The following is a 26,759-nucleotide window of genomic DNA, read 5'->3' on the forward strand; positions in this document are numbered from 1 at the left end:
CAGTTCCCAAATTTAGTTCGATTTTATAGACTCTATTTCCTCTTCCATTGCCTTAATCTATTTTTTCTTAGCAGGACATAAAAGAGCCTCATTAACATTCCTTGGCTCTTCATCAAGAGTAACGATAAATGCTTCCCCTTCGATCTCAAAACATCAATGGGGAACACTTTTATGACTCGTTTATCATAGTGGCATTGACTTTTCAATGAATTGGTTACTCCTACTTGGACTAGGTACCTCAGTTGGACTCACTTCAGGGTGCAATTGTGAATTTGAAAAAATAAATTTATCATTATTCAAATTACTCGCACTCGAAAGTGTATCTGGTTGAGTTTCTACAGCGAAAACATCCTGATCAAGAGTTTTGTACAGAGATAAGTCTTGACCTATCTCACTCTATCATGGAAAATCGTTCTCCAAGAACATGACATCTCATGATTCAAATTCTATTATACTTCTATTGTCTTGCTCATCGATGAACATATATCCTTATGACTGTTCTGAGTATCATATAAAGATACATTTCTTTTCTCTTGGACCTAATTTTTCAAATTTATGGGAAGGTTCGTGGGCAAATGCAGCACAACCTCAAGGTTTCATAAAACTAAGTCTGATTTGCTTGTCGTCCATAACTCATATGGCATGGAAGTGATAGATTTGGTAGGTACTCGGTTAAGTACAAATGTGACTGTTAATAGTGCATCACCCCAATAGGTAATTGGCAAAATTAGCTTATGCCATCATTGACCTAACCATTTTTAACAAGGTTCTATTTCATCTTTCCGCAACACCATTTAGTTGCGGTGTACGTGGAATAGTCAACTATCGTTCTATTTCTTTTTCATCACATAATTCTCTGAACTGATCAGATAAGTACTCTCATCCTTGATCAATTCTTAAAGCCTTTACTTTTCTATCTAATTGATTCTCAACTAAATTCAAATATTTTATGAAGTAACTTAAAGCCTCAGATTTGTGAGATATTAAATAAACGTAACCGAATCGAACAAAGTCATCTATAAATGTGATAAAATAAACAGCCCCATGCCTAGCCCTTACATTCATTGGACCACATGTGTCAGAATGAATTAATTGTAATAGAAATTCAGCTCTTGTTTCCTTTCAAAATAATTTTCTACACGTTTTTTCAATTAGGCAATATTCACAAGTAAACAATTCTACCTTATTAATACCACCTAGTAAGCCCTCTTTGGCTAGTCTTTACATACGTTGTTGACCTATGTGGCTAAGTCCAGCATGCCATACATTGACATCATTTAAAGACTCATCAGAAGATGTAAATAAGAAAAAATATACATTACTGAAATCATTAACAATATCCAACACAATGAAACTATCTAGAAAATATCCAGAACCATAAAACTTGAATCTAAATATAAATTCATACCACATCTATGGAAATATACAGTGAAACCATATTTTAACAGTACTAAAACAGAAATCAAATTCCGACGAATTTCTAGAACAAACAGAATATCATGCAGGATTAGAATCCGACCGCCATGCATGACTAACTTGCATATGCTAATCCCCTTCACCTCAACTCTGGAGTTATTGTTGATATAAATCCATCTCGCCCCATATGGGAGTCGTCGAAAATCTACGAGGGCATCTCGATCCTTCGCTACATGAACTGTAGCGTCTTAGTTTACAGTCCACAAAGGATTAGATTCAGTTAGCAAAATAGAACTAGAAATATTTATTACACTCTTAAGTGCTAAAAGGCCATTTACCTTTTTGGGCTCAGTACAGTCACAAGCAAAATGTCCCTTGTTGCCACAGTTGAAACATTTGGCCTTTGCAATGTTCTTTTTCTTCCTTTTGAGAGGATCTTTTTCTTTCTCATTCTTTGGCTTCTTGTTGGCTGCACCCTTACCCTTTCCTTGTTGGTTCCCACCTTGGTTCCTGTGCTTGCGTCCCTTACATCTCTGAAAGCTGGGATCGGCCATGTATACATCTGTACTTGGCTTGTTGAAGTGGAGGCAATCCTCCTCCAGCTCAAGGTGATGCAGAGCATCCTCCATATTCTTAATATAGATATTGTGGGTCTGGTGCATTTTCATATGTTCCCAGCTGTTAGGTAAAGAGTGTATCACCGCCTGGACTTGCTGCAAATCAGTTAAGATATGGCCGACATCCTTCAACTCATTCACCATGTTAGACGTGACCCTCAGATATTTTTTCATATCATGTTCAGGACACTTTTTATAAGTGTCGAACTTAACGGTGAGAGCTTTAAGTTTAGCCACCGATATGCCTCCAAACTTTTTCTTAAGTGCAGACCTTATGTCCTTCGCAAAGTCATACTTTCTGAATTCCTACATAATGTCATCATCCATACTGCTTAGCAATGTGATGCGAGCAGTTGAATTTTTCTTTCTTCAGACATCATACACCTCACTGTCCCTCCTATGCTGGGCCGTGTTGCCAGTTTTAGATACTTCCATGATAAGATTAAGAGCTTCAAGAGCCTTTTGCTCCTCTAGCACATACTAGATCTTCATGCTCCAGATTTCATAATTGTTGCCATTAAATTTTTCACCTTTGTTAAACTCGGCCACTATATTTTTCGTAGCTGATGCCATTTGAACACTAATATTCTGTATATAGATATTTTATACACATTTATTAGCATCTAATAACATACATACATCTACCTTAACACTATCAATTATGCTAACAATTATTCTACATTAGATTTAGAATCGAAAGTTCACTATGTTTCCAATCATCATCTAATATCCTAATGTATAATAAAAGTAACATAATTAATTATGTAAAGGTAATATTCTTAAATTACTTAAATTTGAGAACCTAATAAGTTTATTCAATAATAAATTTATTGAGTTTTCCTGAATCTATATTTAATTTCCATAAAAAATAAATAAATAAAAAGAGAAACTAGAAATTGAACAATAATATGCAAATATGTGAAAATAAAATAACATAATATTTATAATCACAAAACATATTATTCAACATCCTAAACAAAAAATAGCTAATAGCAGAACTAACATAGTTCAATTCATAGCAAAAATAAGAAAATAATAATCAATTTCCACATGAAATCCGAGTAACTAAAATTGAGTTAACAAGATCATCATAGAGGCCTTTGGAAAACTCGTAAACCACTTTCGGCAGCAATAGTTTTACCAAAGCTCTTCGCTTTCCATCACGAAGAGGCAGTTCTAAGGAAGAACACGAATTCTTCCTGGCTGCCCAATTAATATATTCTTGGATCAAGATTTTCATAGTGCATCAATAGGATCCAAGAGCTCTCTGACTCTCCTTACGCCAAAGTGAATCTAAGACCCCTTTTTGACTAGGTGTTGGTAAAATCATTCTTAGAGCCCTATATTTCTCCACTTCAGTTTCCAGACTACCTTCCCAAATAATTTTTTGCATTAAGCCATGTGCTCTAATGATGAGGTTCATCAGTTGAACCAATTCATTATTGGTGTCTATAGGATCCATTTTTATACTGATCAACTCATTGATCATTCCATCCATCCTATCCCTTTGCTGAGCAGAAAAGATTTTCTTCGAAGTTCTTATAACTCGCACCATTTTTTGTAATAAATATAGAAATTAATAAGATCCATTGAAATACCATTTTATTTCACAAAAAAATGATAAACAATAATTATAAAAAAATAGTTCTAGTGACCAATATTTTTAGGTCACCAATATTTTTAATTTTTTTTTGGATCTTAGTGGAATTTTTTTTTGATGGAAAAATCCATCTCGAAACCCCGAAGGAACCAAAATATCATAAGAAAAAAAATCTCTCGTAGAAAATCTCACAAAAATGGATTGGGCCATGGCCCCTCTTTTGAATTCAAAATTCTAAGAGCCTCCTCTTTTTTTTTTATATATTTTTTTTGCGAGCCCCTCTGTTTCACTATAACAAAAAGGCTTATTCAGGAAGGGGCGCATGCCTCTCTGTTTCACCGTAACAAAAAGACTTCTTCAGAAAGGGCGCACCTCTTTCTGTTTCATCGTAACAAAAAGATTTATCCAGAAAGAACGCATGCCCCTCTGTTTCACCGTAACTAACAAAGTAGAATCCCCTTCTGGATCTTATCCAGAAGGGGGGCACACTCCATCTTCGTAACAAAAACAAAGAGGCACCCTCAAACATGGCCCAATGATCATATTATCAAAATTTCAAAATTAAAAAAAAAATAAATCACAGATGCAATTTTAATTGTTCTAGCATACATATGTCTTGTTATGTATCATATTTAGATTAGGATAAAGAATAACCTGGCTCTGATACCAATGTAAGATTTTTGAACCATGAATAAATTCAAGGTTGCATGCAAACACCCTTAAAACTCAACCTATTGTATCACATAGTTTCAATTATGATTACATAAAACAAACCATAATCATATATTCATAATCTAAAGTTTCCTCAAATTGTAGTGTACTCCACTAGAATTAATTTGAGAAAAAAAGAGCAACACCCACTTAAGGCATCGAAGAAGAGTTTTCAATTTCTTTTGTTTCTCCCTACATACACAAGAGTTGTATCTTCACAATCAGATGAGATAACCACCATAAGTGGTGCCCCTCTTTATATAAATATAAAATTAAAAAAAAATAACTTCTACTACGTGAGCAATTTTTGCTCTACAAAACTGCAAATCATGTGCCTCCCTTTTTGAGGCTTAAAGTGGCAACATGGGCTTGGATACGGGCCTCGTTCTTTGAGTCCATCATGGATGGCTCATTTGCTTCAAGTAGAAAAAAATTGAATCTTAATATCCACGGAGGCAATATAGATAAGGAATAGCCCTCAATCAAAAATAAATGAGGATTTAATCAAAAGGTACTCCTAATTCAAATGTACAAAGGAAAAGCAAAGCAAAGCAATAATGTAAAAGCAAAGCAACAATATTGTGAGTTTTGTGAAGCATTTGGATGCACAACAAATATAAAAAATAGATCATAGGAGTCTTTATTTACTAATAAGTTGCGATTCCATCGCATAGTAGAGTATTTGGCAGTAGTAGAGACAAGAAATAATTTCATCAAGAAAAATAGGGGAAACTAAAATGACACATGTAAAAAGGAAAGCAGCTTAACCAAAATGAAATGACAAATCTTACATTAGCAAAAAAATATCTATTTTACTATTAGACTCAAACTATCAGGTGCATGCAGAAGCTTGGTCTTAAAATATTATGATTACAAAACAATATAATTATTCCCATTAGATAAGATGTATGCTTAGTTTAGTTTTAAGATGTACAAATAAAGGAAGTGCACCTTCTACCGATATGCTAATTAAGTTATATGAATCATACAAAATCTCTATTTAGAAGGAAGATTATAACCATGCATACTATCTCTCACATTTGTTACATGTGCTAATTTCAAGTGAGAAAGGATACACTTTATATAGCCTGTAAGTAGTCGCATCTAGTAAATAACGAGTATAAAAGTGAGATCCCACCCCCTATTAATTACACAACACGTATCCTTTCTTGACCCAACGGCACATATGCGACAAAAACGAAATTTTACTATAAGTATAGATAAAGATTTTTTCTTTTTTTTTTGTCCAGTAGATTCAGAGCAGATGTTTCCAAGTGGTTTCTCCCATGATTCAACATAATGTCAAGCTTTTTTAATAGCTTTTGATGTTTTTCCTTATGCTTTTCATCGAAATAACAACTATTAAGATGTTATTTTAGTTTTCTTAACCCTTTTAACCTCTTATCTCTTTCATAGGAATGGACCAGTGATAGCTTTTTGATCTAGAATTGCCGGCTTGCTCAAAGCCATCCAAAATAAGTTGATTTTGGTACCAAAGTTTCATAACCGAATCAACTTTGCTTGGGGCACCAACCCTAAGAGTTCATCAAGGCTTGGACATGCCCCTAAACCCAACTCCAAACTCCTATGGTAGTAGTACTGAGATCATAGATGCAAATTTGAATTCTTATGATGGATATGCTGTCAAAATTGAGCTCAGGACCTCTAATAAGTACAAAGGTCTAAGCCAGGGCTACATGGAAAGAATTTATTTAAATGATTAGCAAGATCATGGAATTCATGGTTAGGAGATGAAATAAAAGGAGGAAAAATTAGAGCTAACAGTAAGTTCATGTTTTATTATACTTTGATCTCCTTTTTGATTCCCTCTCCTCTCACTTTATTTAGATGCCTAACCTTAAACCCTTCTTCTTGGTTATATTTTCTTTCCACTTCTAGAAGTGTCCGACAAGCTAAGTCCACATTAGATTGGTACACTAGATATGGCGATGTATAAATACATAGAGTATGTCAATCTAAGTATAAACTAGTCATTGGTATGTGTGATGCATATGAGAGATGAAGCAAGGATGCCAAAAAAAGAAAAAATATACATATATTTTCAGAAAGCCTGACAGTCTAGGAAAATGTCATGTTGAGTCTATTGTCTCCTATAAAATAGAGAATATGGAGAGCGATTTGTTAAGCAGGACTCTTGCTCCTCGAATCTGGATAGGAATTAAAAAAAGAAAAATCTTTGCATTTGTTTTCTAAAAAATAATGTGGGGCAACGCGACATGGATTTAGAGGGGAGACATTAACTGAGGTCCTTAGGTTATATCATGATTGGTATTGGTCAGATTTGTCACCTTTAAAATCTCACCTAGTATCTCAACCCATCAACCCAATGATGACACATGTTCAACTAAATTAATAGCTAATTAAATCTCTAAATAATTAGCATGATCTTTTTATTGCTTAATATAATCTCAATACGTCCGAAAAAGAATATTGTAACCGGCTAGATTAGCAAATAAGAAAAGCATCCGATCATAATATATTCAAAAAAAAATATTTTTATCTTTTCGACCGGTGGATATGGAAAGAGTTCAACTACTCATTCATCGATTTTGTGATCCTAATTATGCAGTTTCATATCGTCTCTTTTATAAATATGAAATGTAGGAACTTTAAGTACGAAAAGAAATCTGAATGCCATACTCTTAAATTTCTCTCTCTCTCTTCCGTCTGAATACTTAAACTTTGGAGAATCTTTAATCAAACATGTTCCGGTGACTTCCTGATCTTTTTCTGGGATTGTAGAACAATTCCAACACCATGCTATGATCATCCAACTCAACTGAGCAAAATGGCTTGTCCACATGTCACATCAGATTTTGAGCGGCAACAATGACCATAAAATCTGATAAGAAAACGTCTGGAAGGTATTTTGAAGATAAAAGGAACAGGAAGCATCCAAACGTAAGGAAGTTTTAACCTGATAGTAGGATGGATGAAAAAGTGTGCAGACTTTGGACGGCATTTAACTCCACCCTAATTTACCAGATCCAAATTATGATATATCGGATGGTGCGAAGTTAGAGGACGTAAATAGGCCTTTTGAGTACAAATAAGTACATTCGTATCATATGGACCTTCAAATCGGATGACTTGGTAACGTGACCATCCGCTGTGCACCTCCTTTGTTTTGGAGGTCGCATATGTTTAGATCCCCTCTTAACGCTCCCGTAGTTTATGAATTATTATGCCAGTGTTACGAGGCATTGTGTGATGGATTGCTAAATGATGTGGAGGGCCCTACCGCTACTTTGGGGCAAGTGCTGATAACAGTCTCTAACCTGGAATATACTGAGACTGGATTATATTATATAACGAGCATGCATATGTATTCCTTTGATCCTTGTGTATTAGATGCAGACCTTAAGATAAATTATAAAAGATAAAATGATAAAATTAAATGAGTTTTCTTGTTATGTTTAGATTGTCCAAGAGCAGGGATGTAGAGATTTCTTTAAGATCATATATAAAAGATTAGAATATAAAATCATAGATACGTATCTGTGTTCATCATTGATTTCCAAAGCTCGACCAATCACGGATGCTCACACGAACATCGAAGACCAAATCTTTCTCCCCAACTTTCTCTCAACAAGCGACTATTCGATGAGACAAGTCTGAGAACTAGTCTCAAGGTATTTATAAAAAATAGAAAGCAGACCTAACTAAATCTAAAACAAACTCTAACAAGCCCTTCCATCATGGTCTTAAATTAGGTTTAGGCTTACATTATATCGCCCCAACCACACCATCCAACATAAGGCCCGCATAGCTCAAAACATATGGATCACCGACAATAATGGACTTACATGCATGTCCATCAACCCGGATCATATAATTAGCCCATTTTAATAAAATAGAATAAATAATTAATGACAGTCTATAATCAAAAAAATTTTCATATTCTCCCACTTGGGCAACATTAATTATGATTTTAAAATTTTAAAAATATTTTATTTTGAAAATGACTCTCGGGCTGAATAATAGAAAACACAGTACGTAGCCACGATTTTTGAAAAATATATGATCTATGGACAGTATCTTAGAATTGACTCGGTCCAATAGTGTCAATCATGCTAAATCATAGGAGTCATTATATCCTTTTTTTGATATAAGATCTATCCATAGTTACGAACATCACTAACACTATCGACATAAGTCTTGTTGTGGTAGTGTAGTAAGAAAATAATATCTAAAAGTGATCTAAACATATGTTATTTGCATTGTCAGTCCTCAAATTTTTCTTCAACATGCTTGGATACATAAGAAGTAAGAAAAATTTTAATGACTTCAACAACAAGCCATTCTGTCTCACATACTCAATATGGTGTCAATGATGAGCCAGTACAACATATCTGAGACTCGACACCTGATCTTATACTTCATATAATAAGTACATAAACAAAATATCTCCTAGTGTATTAACACAAATATGTATATATAACCAAAAAAATTAATATAAATATATCATCAATTTATCATGTCAATAATATATATCAATATTCATCATAAGAATATGAGATGAAAAATATCCATAACAATAAAATATTAATAAATATATATACAAAGTCACTCTCAGTAACCAAGTACATCAAAAGAACTCAATATGTCCATATTTTCAACATGCCTTATAAAGCATATGGGCCTCAAATCCTTAGTCAAAGGATTAGCCAACATGGACTCTGTATCTATATGCTCAACAGTTACGTCCCCTTTTTTCACAAGGTCTCTTACTATCAGATACTTCAGCTCTAAATATTTAGATCTATTAGAAGATTTATTATTCTTTGTAAAGAATACAGTAGCTCTATTATCACAATAGATTATCAATGGTCCATTGTAGAATGAACATTCCTCAACCCTGCAATAAAATTTTTCAGCCAAATAGCTTGAGTAGTAGCCCCATAACAGGCAATAAATTCAGCTTGTACAGTGAAAGTAGTCAGAGTCTATTTAACACTCCTTCAGGCTACGGTACCTCCAGTCAATATAAAAATATATCCTCATCACTCTCTTTGCAGCAATCCAATGTTGGAAGCCTAGGTTTGATAGATATCTACCAAAAACTCCCACTATGAAGACAATATCAGATCTGGTGCAAACCTAAGCATCATCAGACTCCTTATAGTACTAACATAAGGTATATTCTTCATCTAATTTTTCTTAAGCTCATTATTAAGGCATTGATCTTTACTAAACTTGTCACCCTTGGCAACAGTTGTATCACATAGTTTGCAATTTTGCATATTAAATCTTTCAAGAATTTTGTTAATGTATGACTTTTATGACAAACCCAACAAATGACGTGATCTATCTCTATGAATTTAAATACCTAGGATAAAAGATGCCTCTCCAAGATCTTTCATATCAAAAGTCCTAGATAACATTTATTTAGTCTCACTAAGCAAATCGAAATCACTACTAGCAAGCAAGATGTCATCAATATATAAAACAAAAAAGATAAACTTGCTCCCACTGATTTTGAAATAGATGCACTGATCAATCTTATTTTTCTCAAAGTCAAAAAGAGGTTACCACCTCATCAAATTTTAAGTACCATCGCCAAGATGCTTTTTAAGCCGTCAATAGACTTCTTCAATTTGCAAACTAAATGCTCTCTCCCATTTTTTTTGAAAACCCTCAGGATATTTTATATACACTTTCTCACTGAGATTATCATTCAGAAAAGTAGTTTTAACATCCATTTGATGAAGCTCCAAGTCATAATGGGTCACTATAGCCATGATGATTCTAAAGGAATTCTTTGGGGATACTGGAGAGAAAATTTTAGTGTAGTCAATTCCTTCTCTCTGCATAAAGTCTTTGGCAGCCAATCTAGCCTTGAAATGCTCAATTCTTCTTTTAGAATCTTTCTTAGTCTAGTACACCCACTTGCACCCAATAGATTTATAATTATTAGGAGGCTCAACAAGCTCCCATACTTCATTGCTGGTCATAGACTGCATTTCCTCTTTCATAGCATCTCTTCATAAATCAGATTGAGGACAGCTCATGGTAGCATGATATGTTACTGGATCAACCATATGTCCAATGTTATAGTCATTTTTCCCAAGATAGATAAAGAAATCATCAGGAATAGTAGGTCTTCTCTGTCTAATAGATATTCTTAATGGCACCTCCTTAATAAGTTGAACTGGTTGAAGATTTTCAATAGGAACAATAGGATCAGGGGTCTGAATATCCACTCTATCAATAGGTGCAAGAACAATATTTTCATATGATGCAGACACAAGAATAGAGACAGTCTCAACCTGACTACTGTTAATATCAACAGTCTGGAAAGGTTCAACATCAGCCGCATCAAGTTTTAGAAATTTTGTAATCTGTGACTTTATAATTCTATTACCTCTCCCAGAACTATAGAACCATATCCTTTAGCACATTTTGGATACTCAATGAAATAACAATGACTGGTTCTAGGATTAGTCTTTTTCTCTATCAGTTTATATATTCTTACTTCTGCAGAACCACCCCAAACTCAAAAATGATTTAAGCTAGATTTTCTACCAGTCCAAAATTTGAAAGGTATTTTAGGCACAGATTTATTGAAAACTTTATTAAAAATGTATAAGACAATTTTAAAAGCCTCATCCCACAGATATTCTGACAAGTTAGGCCTACTTATTATGTTTCTCATCATATCTTTAAGGGTATGATTATCCTTTCGACCACATCATTCTGCTCAGGGCTATCAGGCATGATGTACTGGACAATAATTCCATAATTTTGTAAGTACTTGGCAAACAGACCCATATGCTATCTGCTATATCATGTTTGTCATAATACTCACCCCCCACGGTCAGATCTCACAATCTTGATGATTTTTTTTAATTATTTTTCAATTTCAATTTTAAAAATTTAAAATTTTTCAAGATCATCTAATTTTTTTAATTAAATAAAGATAATTATTTTAAAAAAAATTATCAATAAATGTTATGAAGTATTTATTACCATATATTATAGAGGAATATGGCCCACTAATGTTAGTGTGTATTATTTTCAAAAGACTTGAACTATGAATTGCCTCTTTCTTTTTAGTCTTAGTCAATTTACCCCTAATACAGTCAATGCAAGTCTCCATCTCCCCAAAATCTAAGGCAGATAGAATGTCATCCTTTATCAATTTGTCAATTCTTTCTTTAGATATATGTCCTAAGCATTTATGCCACAACATAGGGGATCTATATTTGATTCTAGAATACTTTACAACTACGTTCTCAATATTTAAAGAAGTATAGAGATTATTACAAGCTAAACATAATCTATATAATCCATCATTCAAAATACCATAACCAACAATCTGAAAGTCAAATGTCAAATTAACTTTTTCATTATGAAAATTAAAATCAAATCCAAGCCTATCTAAAGCAGAAATAGAAATCAACTTTCTTTAAAAAAAAAAGTACATAAAAGATGTTTTTTTAAAAAATCTCAAAATCAGATTTTAAAGATAACTTGACAACTCCTATATATTCAACTTCAACCTCAAGATCATTTTCTACTTTCAGTCTGGTCTTCTTCAGACTTAGTTTCTGCTTGCTTATGAACCTCTGCAAAGAAATTACAACATGAGATGTGGCACCACTATCAATCCATCAAAAATCAATAGGGATATTGACTATGTTTAACTCATAACAAACAAGGGCTAGGGGCTTACCTCCTTATTTTTCTTTCTTTACCATCCAAGACTTGAACTTATAGCATTGACTCTTTATATGGCCTTTCTTCTTACATTGAAAATACTTGATATTTTTTCCTATGACAGCTTTAGGTCCTCCTATATAGAATGATTTTGATTGGGGTTGTTACCATGTCCTTTTGCACCCTGAGACTATTTAGAAGTAGTAGGTTTACGCTTTTTCTGATTTACAGGACCCTTGCCAGAATGGAGTTTGCATTGGATGGAAAAAAATGCACTCTCACTCTTTTCTTTCTTGAGTTTCTCTTCCTCAACAATACATTTGGTGATCAAGTCATTAATACTTCAAGTTTCATTCAGAGTATTATAAGTAGTTTTGATCTAAGAGAACTCAGTAGATAATGAATTTAAAGCATGAGGCATAAAAAAAGAATTAGATAGATCAATTTTAAGATCTTTAAGCTTGGTTTGGAGATGAACTATTTTTAGAATATATTTTCTGATATCCTCAATATTATATTAACTCATGATCATCAGTTCTCTCATTAGGCATCCAGATTCAACTTTCTCAGATACAATATGTCTTTATCCTATGGCATCAAACAACTCTTTAGTATTACTGGTCTCTAGTAGACTACTTAGAAGATGCTAAAAAACATACCTCTTAATAGCTATCAAGCTAAGTATGTTAGATTTTTCTCATTTAGTAAAATAATCTTTTTGTTTAGATATACTTTGATCATTGAGATCATCAGGTTTATTGTCACGTAATGCCAGGTCAATATCAGCAATCCCAAGAACAAATTTCATATCTTGCTTCCACCTCTTATAATTTAATCTAGTCAAGACCTCAATAACAATATTATTATTATTCATACTGAATGAGACTGTACAATCAAATAGGAGGAATGCAAAATATTAGTCAATGGGCATATGCATAAATAATATAAGTAATAAACAAAAGCCCAAACACAATATCATAAATTTTCTTTTGGGTAGAATATGCAATATGCATAAATGCTGTTCATATGAAGCCACAAAAAGAAATATCCTTGGATTCAGAAGCCTATTCTCTTTGGACAAACAGACCTCAAAAACTAGAGCACCCTCACAACACAATGCTTCATGCAATTTTCAGTTAAAATATAAAATAACCCCCTTTGCGCAGGTGATTGTATGCCATAACTTAAAAATATCCCTCTCATCGTGAAAAATCTTATGAACTGACATAAATAAATTATTTTGATGATAAATATTTATGCCAATCCATAAAATTATCCATATAGAAAAATAAATACCTAAATACATATAATTCGGCATACTTTAACCACATGTATGCTTATAAATGATTAAGTCCAGAATGGGATACAAAATAATATATACCCCACAAATCATATTACAATATAATATTGCATTCTAAAGTCACAGTAATAAATTTGTACAACTCAAATAAATAATTTAGGTTTTAATCTATTTAACTTCTTAAAGAAAAATTGAAAGTATATAAAATATACGTGCAATCAGAAAAAGTATATACTATCAGAGGGTCTATCACATGCCATAATAATTTTTTAAACTATTATGCCACAAAAAATATTTCAAAAAATAGCATATTACATCACATAATTAAAAAAATATCAAAAAAATTAATTTTTGAAGGCTATCATCAAAAATTAACCTTATCAAGAATTAAACTGAAGTTTTGAAATATTATTTTAAAATTAAAAGCTTCAGGAGGGGCTAAATAGTAATATAGAAAATTTTATTCAATAAATTTCACAGCAGGGACAAAACTATAAAAGTGTCATAAAACATAATATCAGCAAATCGGGTTTGAATTTTGAGTTAAACCCAAAATTCAAAATCCAAAACCCATTAAGAAAGGGGGTCCGACCGGCGACCGGCGTAAATAGGCCAATTGAAGGCCGCTGCCACTTAAGGAGAAACCGTGGGCCAACAGAGATCCAACGGCCCTGATTCTTCCCCTTTTTTTTTTGCGAATCCCCTTGAAGCTCGACGCCTGCAAGTTTGCCATCGGTTACGACAGGCGGTGGCATCCCGAACAACTGCACGTGCAAAAGAAGGGGGGCCGATGCATCGATCGTCGCAAGCGACGTCATGCCAGACGAGAAAAGTGGGCGACGACAGGCAAGGACCGCCCACCTTTTTTTATTTTTTTTATTTATTTGGGATCTTGATTGGAAACACCTATCCAACACCGCAGGCTATTCCGGATCGCCGTCGGAGCAGGATCCCGTCGGAGAGAGATCCGACCAGCGAGAAGAAATGAAGAAGAAGAAGGGCATGGGAAGATCCATCCCTCCTCTTCTACGATTTTTATGTTTGTTTGATCAGATCCTTAGATCCGGTCATAAACTATCATCTCCCTCAACGCTGGCTCCCGAGGTGGTCGTCAGACCTTGATTCGATCGGAAAGAGGTCTGACTAGCAAGAAGAAAGAGAGGAGAGGGCACAGTCTGAGGAGATCCATCCCCCTTTCTTTTTAATAATTTTTTTATTTATTCTAATCCTCTTCAAAATCTGTGCTCTGATATCAATTGTAAGGATTTCTCCAAGATCATATGCAGAAGATCAGAATACAAAATAATAAATGCGTACCTATGTTTGCCATTGATTTCCAAAGCCCGATCAATCATGGATGCTTAGACGAATATTGAATGCCAAATCTTTCTCCCCACCTTCTTCTCAACGGGCACCTATTCAATGGGACAAGCCTAAGAACTAGTCTCATGGTATTTATAAGAAGTGGAGAGGGGACCTAGATAAATCTGAAATAAACTCTAATAAGCCCTTCCATCACGGGCTTAAGTTAAGTTTAGACCTACACTGTACAACCCCAACTACACAATCCAACATAAGGCCCGCATAGCCCAAAATATATGGATCACCAATAACAATGGGCTTACATATATGTCCATCAATCTGGATCATATAATCAACCCATTTTAATAAAATAAAATAAATAATTAATGACAGTTCATAATCAGAAAAATTCTCACAAGGGATAGAAAAATGAATTGGATCTAGGCTGGGGTTTTCAACAGATCCAAGCCAAAGGTACTTAGCTCATATGACACTCTCATGACAACCAAAATCTCATCACCCAAAATTTTACGACAAGATTTTGAAATTTACGGATGACTTCTATTGTCACTAACTTATTTTCTTGTACTTAAAATAATTAATCCATTTAGGCATTAAGTCTTTTTTGTAAGTCAAAGATATATATCTGATGGTAAAACTAACCATTAGCATATATTTAAGCATTATATTGCTTAGTGGATTTTAGTTATGATGTTCCAAAATGTGTCATCTTTTAAAAAATTTATGGCCCATTTGATTTACGACTGGAATCAAAATCGAAATGGATTGGAATGAAAATCAGATAGTCATTTCCCTCAATGTGTTTGGTTCATTATTGGAACCAGCATCGGATTCGGAATTTAAATGACATTTAAATACTAGGAGATAGTAGAAATTAGATTTTGGAGAATTTTAGATTTTCATCTCTTTTAGAAGCAAATGAGAATTAGACTCCCTCCATCCACATAGTTGATATGAGCATACAATAGTTTAGGTGATTCTTAAGATGTCTCGATTCCTAGCTAAGTCAGGTTGTTAAAGATTAGCACGTTCTTTACCCAACTCACCCTAACCAATTTGTAGGGTGATGTTAATAAGGTGCATTCCCAACAATTAATGTTTGACATGTGAAAGAAAAAATTGTCATAGAGTTTAGAAGCTATGTACACTCAAGACATCGTCCATCAAGACAGTGACTAATAGTTGATTGCACGCTTTGACTCTAGCACTCCTTGACGTTAAAAACCAAGAGCAGAGTGCTTTGCTAACTCTCTAATGGTTCATTATATTTCTAAGTACGAAAAGATTAGGACTTGTTTGGTTCGGGAATTTGTGGGGGTGAGGGGGGTAATTCCAAGAAATTGAAGAGTCTTCTTGTTTGGTTTGTGGGAATTTGTTGGGGGGGGGGCATAATTCCAAGAAATTGAAGTCTCTTCTTGTTTGGTTGAAGTTTTTAGAGAAAATAGTATGAAAAAAAAGCTCTCCCATTGAAATACACATTTTATGTTTCATGAAAAATAAAAATCTATAAAGGAGATGGATTTTGAGATTTTTCGTGGGATGTGAATTGAAGGTTCTTTTTTTCTTTTCAAAAATATCCTTTTAAGATCCATAGATGAAATTCTATAAAATATCAATAGATAGTTAAGATGAAATACCGAATGCTGATATATTTATATTAATATAAATATTATAATATTTATAATATATTAATATTATTTTAATATTTATACTAATATAATATTTATATTAATATATATTAATAATATATTAATATATATTAGTATTATAATAATATAATAAATTATTATGATCTAATTTATATCATATTATATTTATATTTATATTTATATAAATATGATATTAATAGGCATATAAAGTTAAGAGTAAAAAAATATGGTCTTATATCTATTAGGATATAATATGCATTTTATATAGTTTTTTCAAAAAGACGGATGTTCAACCAAATATGAGTCACTTTATAATAAGTAATTTTTTTATAGTTAATTAAATATACTAAAATCATATTTTCAGAAAGTAAGTAAGAAGAAAAATTCATTCCATGAACAAAATGGATCCTTAATGGAGAGGTGTAGAAAATATATTATGATAAGCTTGATAACAGGTTAAGTTGGAGTATTTCGATTGACTGACTACTTACAAGAGTTTTTAGACCATAGTGGCACGGATGGATCTTATCTTGCCTTTTGCCGCACAAATCGACAATTTTAGTTGGTAGTGTGTGGGTCATTGGAAACAGGGGAGGCTCAAAGCAAGGTGATTTTTTTATTGCATTATCTTGTTGTTCTGGTCCCTGATTTCTTGGAAGGAATTCTGGATAAAGCTAATGCTGAAGGGGTCTCAAAAGAATCCGGATTCCTGGATCTGGTCTCGATTTTAGAACTATATTTTATGACGATGATCATCTTCTGCGGAGCTGATGATAGATGGTTGAGAAATCATAAAGTTCATATTTGTTGCTAGGAGCTCTTATATGGTCTTCAAATCAACTTTGAGAAAAGCCAGTCTATTTGGTAATTATTCTTGAGTATAGAAGTAGATTTGTAGCTAATATGCTTGGCTGCAATGAGGTTATCATTTACACCTTTCTCAGATTAGGCAAGAGAGTGGCAATTCTTGATGGATAAAGGAATAGATTGAAAGGTAGGAAAGTTAAGCTTCTACCTGCTAGAGGTTAAAAAAAATTATCTAAATGTTCCATATTTGTGTGTAATGAAATTGTGAGATCAAATAGATTCTTGTAATTTACAGGTGCCCATGGTTAAAAAGATAAGAGATAATAAGTTAACATTAATGAGAAACGTCTCTGGAAGGTGTTGTGAAGGATATCGAATCATATGAGGGTGTTTAATGTTGTTATAAGATCATCAAGAAGATTATATTCATGATTCATCAGTTTTTCTTGAAAATGTTCCTAGTATTGTTCCAAATGTGTAAAGGTATATGAAGCCTCAAAATTGTATTAATTAGATATGTGATTTTTAATTCGGCTAATTCATAATAGGATGACCAGATGTATATTATCCAGGTGAATAATTCATCTTTGATGCCGCCAAGAATAGTTAGCCACCTATTAGTTGACCATTCCATAATATCTGATGTTGGAATCCAACTCTGTATGTCTAATGCCGTGTCCTCCTTGTCAAATGTCAGCTTTCACTTTCTTAGTCGATCACTCCAGGTACATCCTCTAGGTATGGACTCCATCTCAATCTCTTATCATTATCACAAACATTTGGTTTCATGGCACAATCCATTTAAACCGTATCATTTTACATCTCCACCTCATCTCATGATCTCATCCAATTCCTTAGTGCTATGTACTCCCGCGCATCCCCTTTCGTGTAGATCGTGTGGTCCAACCTTCAGTGGATTCCACAGATTTAGACTAAACAATGCAAAATGTAAACATGCTTCCATCATGGATGCCTCCTACCATGCAGCGATGTTAAATATGTGTAGATTATGCTTGTTGAGAAGTTTCATCCAATGATTCAGATCATTGATGTACAATATTTATTGTTCCACCTAGATTTGACTGGATTTAAGCGAAGATCCATTCTAGAGTTGCTAAGTCTCTCTCTCTCTCTCTCTCTCTCTCTCTCTCTCTCTCTCTATATATATATATATATATATATATATATATATACTGTTATTGATGCCTGTTCCCACTATGCCAGGCCAAGGGGTGGTGTCCAAGCACCTCATCCAAGCAAAAGGAGACAAAAGTAACCACAAAAAATGATAGCCCCACAAGAAGGAAAAATTCAACGACGACCATCCCAAGCAGCCGAAGAAGCCATAAGAATCCAATGCCAAGTCCCCCCAAACACTGCAAAATCCCATTACCAAGCCAACAACCATTCAACAAGCAAAGGAAATGGCTTTCCTCTCTAAATTGCCATTCACCATCTCAGCCCTGCTCATACTGTGGATCATCACAGTTAGCAGCGTGCCAAACACCAATATTACTTCAGTTCTGTGCAACACCGGCACGTACACATCCGGCGATCCTTTTACCATCAGTCTAGCCTACGTCCTATCGGACCTTCTGGATGCAACGCCCTCCCGCAAGGGTCATGACTACTACAACATCTCACCCTTCCCCAACGCCTTCGCCTACGGCCATGCGGCATGCATGGCCAACCTCACCAATGGCGATTGCTCGGTGTGCCTCCAATCGGCTGAGGGAGCTATGAACAGCACCTGTGGGATGGCAATTGGTGCGAGATCGGTGCTTGTCGATTGCACCATCAGATATGAGCAATATCCTTTTGTTAATAATTAGAACCTATCTATTGGTTCTTAATTGTGTCTTGCTGCTGCTTTCTACTTTGTTCTTCTAGAGCAATACATGCAAACACTATTTCAGGGTCATTTGCTTCTTATAACTTTACAGCCAGTTGGCTTCTTGTTGGATGTGGCTTGTTTTCTATATTGAGATCAATAATAAATAGCAAGCATCAATTCTACAAGTGGTTTGTTGCTTGGCATAGGGTGATTGTGTGGGTAAGTACCTTTTTATTTGCTTGTGTTAGCAGTTTGACACTGATAAGATATCCAATACATGTTGAAACAGGTTTCTTCAGGAAATTCAAAGGATCAACTGACATCATAAAATTTTTTTGAAACAAAAATTCAGTACCTCTTATAGGATTCTAAGAACTGAACCTAAGATTACTTTTCAATTACTTAATAATATATCTGGAATTTTTTCAAGAGAAAATGTAATACCTGCTTATGTCATATATATAGTTCTTTCTTTTGGTGCACATAGGCACAGTGATCATTTGATTCAGCTCAAGGTCGGATATATATATATATATATATATATAACCTTAACAGGAAAAAAGAAGGGGTCAAATATGTAAGATAGTCCAGATGACCTTGATCCGATCATTAGCACTTCTCAGAATTTACAGAAATTATTCCATATGAATATATCCTGAACTGGCATGAAAACAAGACACTTGAGAATGGGAAATTTCTGGGTTTAGATCAGCATCATTAAGATTATACGTTGAAAATAGCATGGCATGGCCAATGTATTCCACTGTTTCTCTTCAGGCCTTGATGAGAAGATTGGCATAGCAGGATTAAGGTTGTCCACATCACTTCACCGTTCAAAGTTCAAACTGCCAGAGACTGGAACCCGTATTAACAAGGACAGTATGACAGAGTATTATGCCAGAGAATACTAATCCTTCTCTTGATTGATAGCAAATCTCCAACTAAGACATAAAACAAGTGCAAAAATTTAACTGAGCGGTGACAGAGGAAAGTTATATCAGAAAGAGAATTGAGAGGGGCCTGGCAATGATCAAAAGATGTATAAGGGTATGCTTTTTAATTGTGCTTCAGATTCAAGGCTCAACCATGGAAGGGTGAATGGTTTTACCAATACTTCTATATGGCTACCGATTAAATTCCATGTCAGATAATCAATTGATTGATATTGCTGATATTGCTCCCATCATAGGCCTTCAATAAGAAACAGATATTTATTCAACATACACTAACATGAAGAATATTTTTGCCTGCACCATGGCCAACATTGACACTGTGCTTGGGGTTCGAAGATATATGTTCCACTTTTGGTCTACAAGCTATAAATGAATGATGTATATGATATCTGAGCAGGATCCCATTTTCCTCATGATTTTGACGTGCATGCCATCTAGTCTATAACAGAAGGTAAATTTACCAGATCTACAATTTAATTTTCAAATTATACAAACCAGTGGACATATTCCATCTCTTTGCCTCAGCAGCTTCGTAACCGAAAATCCTAGATGTCCCAACTATTAGAATAGTACTTTCCATAGTTTCTGAAAATTAAGCAAGCAGAAGAAATAAGTTTCAATCTCTGATCATTCTTTTGAGTTCAAATCTTCTATAGCTAAAACATTTGTAGTCAAAAATATTTTTCAGAGATTTCGGATGGTGAAACAAACTTATATGTGCATACAATCAACCGATCATGTATGTTTTTATGTGCGTCTTGCCTTCTGCTGTTGGGGGAAAAAAAAAATCTTGTAATAAATCATTCATAACTTCCCCATTGATGATATTATTATGATTGATACAAAGGATATGTAGAATTATATATTTTCATGTACCATCTTGTTCCATGCAAATAACAATAGTGGACTCTATTAAAACTTAAAACCTCACATAATGCATTTCTCCAACCTAATTCCTTGCCGCCGTCTCATAAGTTCTAATCTAACAGACTTGAGAAGAAAAGTTGTTCTGATTAGTCTTGGCAACCAACTCAAACAAGTTTGTATTAGGTATTAACCATTCAATTTAAAAGTTTCATTTATCCAAAGCTCTAAAAACTGCATTAAGGGCCAGGACTGATTCTGAGCCAAAATAGAGTTGCCTGAGGATTCATAATTCTCCAAACATGTGCGACCAGTTGATAAGTGTTATTTATTAGATGCGGAAAAGAAAGGGTATGTGGCATTAAAGATTTTTTATGGCTACTTATCTTTAAGATATTTTCTTTTAGTAATTTAAGTATGATTTGACACTTAGCCACCTATCTAATAAGGAAAATGTTATTAGTTGTTTCATTTAAACTACAAGGTGTCTCTTCCTTTGAATACCTCTAGCAAATTTCCAATAATCAAGTGGAAATGATATGTGCACAAAGGAATTTTCTGATGGAAATTGAGTGCATAATCCTTCCTCTTTTAATTTTAAAAACCAACAAAATTATTGACCTAGGGTTATAATGGCATTTCTTTCCCAACATAAGCAGTGGGCCCTCGTACACAGCATTAGATTTTTCTTTTACCCAAAAGAGGTTAGATTTATGTAATAGATAATGTAATAAAGTACATTTTGTACCAAAATTAGCCATTTAACTCAATAAAGTCATCCACATCTACATTACTCTCTAGAGTATATTCCTAAATTACTTTTGGATTCAAAGTTACTATCAAGTCAACTGTATAGTGTAAATTACTTTGACCAAGAACTTCATGCATCAAACAGGTTGAAATCATAAGAAAAACAAAAAGGGGAAAACCAATTCTACTCTTCTGTGCTTTCACCAAGCCAATAATTTTGAACCTGCATAGGATGCTAGTGGATTATACTTGTCATATCTTGCTTCCAAATATAATCAAAACCTTCCTAAAGTGTTCTAGTTGATTTATAATATCTAATGTTGTTCTCCTAGTCACTATTATAAAAGGTGGCCTCCTAAGCTTAGACAATCCATTGTTCATGTTGTTGCACAAGCTCCTACATATTTGTGGTGGTTTGAGTTGGAGGGTGGTGGTCAATACTAATATATACCAATTGTACTGTATCATATTGGTATCGAAACAAAATGTAGTACAAAAAATGTATTGACACTCGTTACATCTAACCAGCCCCCATATCTTATGTACCGACACTCTAATATGATGATACCACCATACCAATATAGGGTCTCGCATCGAGATGGCAAACGTTGGTTGGAGAGAAGAAACATAGGAGATAGCTAAAAAAGAACTATATGACTTAAATTAAAAATACTTCAACTTTGACTACTTATAAGCTTTTAGGCCCCTTATAGTGAAGCCCTAAGAAAGTTATCAAACATAAAGAAAGGTTGAGAATGCTCAAAAATCTAATAAATTAGAGCCTTATATCAACAAGGATCGGACAAGTGAAATTTTCGAGCAACTCTAACTTATGTTGCCTATTTGGGAAAAAAGTTTCGATCAATGGTAATTTTCTACTTCCACGTGCATGTTGATGCCTAAAACAAAGAAAAATGAGGCTGAAATCATATGCTAGTTGATTTGATGTAAAGCTACACTTGTTGTGTAGAATCTTCTTTGCTATCACTTAAGCTAGTTCTTGCCAATTTTCTCCTAACTTATGCTCTCCATGAAATCTATATATAGAGCACCTACTTGATCCTCCTTCAATTAGAAAAAATTTGTCCTCCAAGATAGAGCCCTATTATCTAATGAATCATTGGTCTTAGGAAAAAGGTTATCATGTCATGTTTTTTAAACCTCTACTCAGCCTCCAAATGCCATTTCTAAACTAAGGCCTAAAAGCAATTTTGATGAGCATATTGAATTGCACCTATTTTAGTGAACAATGCATACAAGGACATTTTCATTCATTACCCATGCTGATTTTTCTTAGTTTTTCTTTCTCTTTTTTTTCTTTTCTTTTTGTTGGTTTTTTTTTTTTTTGTGCGGGGGGGGGACCATGGTTCCCCAAGATCCATGGAATCACTTTTCAAGCTGTTGGTGGAGAAAAGACCAACCTCCCTTGCAACAACACATCGCCCCTCTCCTTGATCCCACCTCCCATTTCCCATGTAATTTTGTTAATTTTATGTTCGTCTCTCTTCAATATACTCTCTCTCATTGGAGACAACTTGGAGCTCATAAAAAGTCAAGAAAGTCATCCAAGTCATAGTATAGTTGTAATATCATTCTCCAACTAAATGTCCCAATTTTTAGGTTTTTGGGGTGCCTATACCATTGTCAACTTAAAGGTCATAAAATTTTGCAATATTTTAAAAATATTGATATACTTCTCTCATTTTTAAATATGCAGAGAGGAGTAGTCGAAGCTCATGGCCATCATTACTACTCTCTATCACACACAATCAAGACCATCGGCATCCTCTCCTTTCTGAGATTCACCAATGACCAAAATTACAATGAGTTGTAATGGAGAAAGTGAGTTACTCCCCCCAACTTTTATGAATAAAATTACTTATATAAAATAAAGGGTGTAGGTAGAAGAAAAAGCAAGGTACAAAGGGTCAGTGGGGATTGGGGAGTGAGCATCAGAGGTGAGAGGATAGACATGAATTTTTTGTATTCATCTAATGTTTTGGCTAAGCAAATGTTTTCCAAAGCTTGAAGGTGTGGAGGATTTTTCACAATACCTCATGTATTGATAAGCTCCTCCTAAGGAAAAATAAGGGAGTTCCTCTCATGCCAAATTTGCCAACGAAGTACAATCATTAATTGGTCCTATGCTCTTCTGAAGGATGAGTGGATCTTCTTTTCCTCCAAGTTGTCCATAAGGTTTGGAGATTTGAAGGCCAACATCTTAGATTAAGATAGATTTTGAGGAAATACCAAATGCTTTTTGTGAAATGACATTTGATAAATAGGTGAGATATGGTCTCTATTGTTGTACTGCACAATGGACATCTTGAACTAAATGCCCAGCCCTTTCCTTCCATAACTTCTTCTCCATGCAAACTATTCTTTAAAGCCAACTACATAAATATTTTTGTCTTTTCTGAAACTACAGCCTTCTATAGAGATTTGTAATAAGGCATAAGCTACCTCTATTGTTGATACACTTATAATAAGATTAATTCCACTGTAAAAATTCTATTTTTGGTAAGCTTCCACACGAGCACATCTGAATTCTCAGTAGGTCTAACATGCATTAAAAGTTCTATCGTCAGTTCTAATTATCTTGTATCCTCAAGGTAAAGGAGATCCCACATCTTAGTGGTCCATTTCTAATGTCGCCAGCTCCATCACGAAGCTACCATAACATTTTTTTTTTTGCTTAAAGAATATAGCTCCTCAAATAAGGATAATAACAGAGTGGAGCCAATCCAAGAGTCTACCCAGAATTTAATATTTTTTCTATCTATGCTATGTTATTGTATTAAAATAATGATTCCATGAGGTTACAGGGAGACATAAAATAGAAATTTTTGAAAAGAAAAAAATTACACTTTGGCAAGAATGAGTGATTTCACATTCTAAAGGTTAATTATCTTGGTTTATATAGGGGTAGCAAAATATACACCCACCTATCAACTTGCACCACCCCCATTGAATAAATGGGTTTGGTTACGCTTTCCTTTTTTTTTTGTGGTAACAGCGGATGAGAACCTCACCTAAGACAGATGCAGAGTATGCCCCCAGCATCCTCATGAATGAACTGATTCAGATCTAGAGTAAGATCTTCTCACCAAGCCTGTTGATGTTGACCAATGTGTGCCATGTTAGCCAACCAATCAGCCACTTGATTCACTTCCTGAAAGAGATGACAACAAGAAAAACTGGACAAAGTGGAGCAGTGCATGTTGATGTTCCCTAAAGCCAGCTACTGCGAAGACTCCTTCATTGATCCATTTTATCATTGTACTTGAATCTTCTTCTCACAAAATTTTATCATTCTAAAACATGTTGATTGCTATCTTGAAGCCAAGCCATGTAGCCATTAATTCAGAAATAGAAGCAAAGTTTGTAAGGATAGGAATAGATGCCGCATAAAAAACTGTTCCAATTGATTCTGATAACAAAACTCACACCTGTAGCATTAATTTGGATGACATGAAGCATCAAAATTACTTTAATAAACTTTGGTTGTGGGGGCTTCCTAGAGACAATGTTTTAGTTAGAAGAATCCGCAAACACTTATGGCATATCACAACCCTAGATTCTAGAATTTTTTTAACTATATACCACTTGAATACCTTTTAAACTCATTTAGAAGGGTGTAAAATCTCCCTGATTTCAATAATATGATTTTGAAAGGCATGCTTATTCTTTTCTTTTGCCACAAAACATAGGCTATAAAAGGTTTAGCATCCATTACCTCGAAAGATCTTATTGTCAAAAGAAAATAATCAACTGCTTGCTGCTATGACTTGATCTGATGTAGTTTTGGATTTTGAATTGATTGCCAAATTGGTGAAACCACAGAGAAATAAAAAAACAAATGATGGTCCCATGACTGCTACCATATTGAGAACATATAGGAGATATTGTAGGAATTCTGTTGGCCAGCAATGCCTTTGTAGGAAGTTTACCAATCACCAATTTTCAAATTAACTATTGGACATGGATATGGGATCATATTATTAAAAATGGTGCTCAACTTTCTCATTGTTTGATGATACACCTTCTATCAAGTTTTGTTGTGTCAGTAATGGAATCCATACCAATTGTCTGATGATACGTAATTGTACCATTCCATTCCAAACCCATGTTGACAAAGCAAAGCCGACAAGGGAGGAGGAGAGGGAGAAGGAAAGAGAGGAAGAGAGAGAGAGAGAGAGGAAATAGAAGAGAGGAACAGGGAGGAGGAGAGAAGTGGAGGGAGTGGAGAGGAAAAAAGAGAGAGAGGAAAGGAGGGAGAGAGAGATAGAGGGGCTTTCGAGCCCCCATCACCTTCGATGCATGAAAATGGGGGCTTTGGGCTGGTGCCAACTTCACTTTTAAAAAAAATTCAAAAAAAAAGGGCCGAAGCTCCTATTTCATTTCAAAACAGGGGTCCCACCCTGTTCTCATGCACCAAGGGAGATGAAGGCTTGAAATTCCCCTCTCTCTCCCTCTCTCAGCCTCTCCCCCCTCCCTCTTTCTCTCTCTCCCCCTCTCCATCCCTCACTCTCTCTCTTTTCCTTCTCCATCTCTTCCTCCCTCTCCCTCTATCTCTTCCCTCCCTCCCTCTTTTCTTTTCTTTCCTTCTCACTTTTGCTCACTGATTTCTCAAATCGAGAGATGGAACTATGCTGTCTGCCTCCAGTATGACTCAGTATGCCTTGAACCTCCAATTCGAGGTAGTACGATATTACTTACCTCCTTTACATCCCCCTTTTGTTTATAACCTGAGCCCCAACATAATAGATTATCTTCTGAGTCGGTGGCAACGAGGGTTTGTTTAATAAGATTTATGATGCATGAACAAAAGCATTGATCCATTGGATTAGAATTTCAATCACCAGACTCTGTGATAAAATAATTAACAATAAGTGGGCTATCAACAACTCAATATTATAGCAAATAGGTATTCTTGATAGAGGTTCCCTTGCAAACCAACAATCTATATCACATTTGATGGAATCACCCCTTCCAATTGACCAAATGAAGCTATCTCTTTTCAATCTTGAAACAACAAAATTTTCTTCAACACAGCTGATGCATTTCATGGCTGGTTATAGGATCACCAATTACCATGGAAATGATATTTGGCTTTCACAACATGAGCTAACAGGCATTTAGGTTTCATTAGAATCTTACAAGCTACTTTACTCATTAAGACTTCCCACCAATGTTCCATATTTGGAATAGCCAATCCACCCATCTCCTTAAGCTCGCACATTTTTCATGAAATC

General features: G+C 34.5%; 2 protein-coding genes across 6 annotated transcripts; one reads left to right on the forward strand and one right to left on the reverse strand.

Moving 5' to 3' along the window:
* Positions 1-1,291: 1,291 nt before the first annotated feature.
* On the reverse strand, positions 1,292-14,793 carry LOC140853691 (uncharacterized). Of its 5 annotated transcripts, none has more exons than XM_073248453.1 (3): positions 14,642-14,793; positions 1,755-2,094; positions 1,292-1,645 (listed from the first exon to the last, which is right to left on the reverse strand). In XM_073248453.1, exons 1-3 carry the CDS (start codon positions 14,677-14,679, stop codon positions 1,622-1,624), a joined length of 402 nt encoding a protein of 133 aa, XP_073104554.1. In that variant the 5' UTR covers positions 14,680-14,793; the 3' UTR covers positions 1,292-1,621. The 5 variants fall into 5 exon arrangements, 3 of the variants coding, with proteins under 3 accessions (XP_073104554.1, XP_073104556.1, XP_073104555.1); XM_073248455.1 differs by having other exon boundaries at positions 1,292-1,654; XM_073248454.1 differs by having other exon boundaries at positions 1,292-1,663.
* Positions 14,794-18,527: 3,734 nt separating this feature from the next.
* On the forward strand, positions 18,528-19,088 carry LOC114914784 (antifungal protein ginkbilobin-like protein). Its single transcript, XM_073248270.1, has 2 exons — positions 18,528-18,870; positions 18,994-19,088. Exons 1-2 carry the CDS (start codon positions 18,528-18,530, stop codon positions 19,086-19,088), a joined length of 438 nt encoding a protein of 145 aa, XP_073104371.1.
* The last annotated feature ends 7,671 nt before the right edge of the window (positions 19,089-26,759 follow it).

This window comes from Elaeis guineensis, chromosome 14 (genome assembly GCF_000442705.2).
Source record: "Elaeis guineensis isolate ETL-2024a chromosome 14, EG11, whole genome shotgun sequence".
In the NCBI taxonomy this organism is placed as follows: domain Eukaryota; kingdom Viridiplantae; phylum Streptophyta; class Magnoliopsida; order Arecales; family Arecaceae; genus Elaeis; species Elaeis guineensis.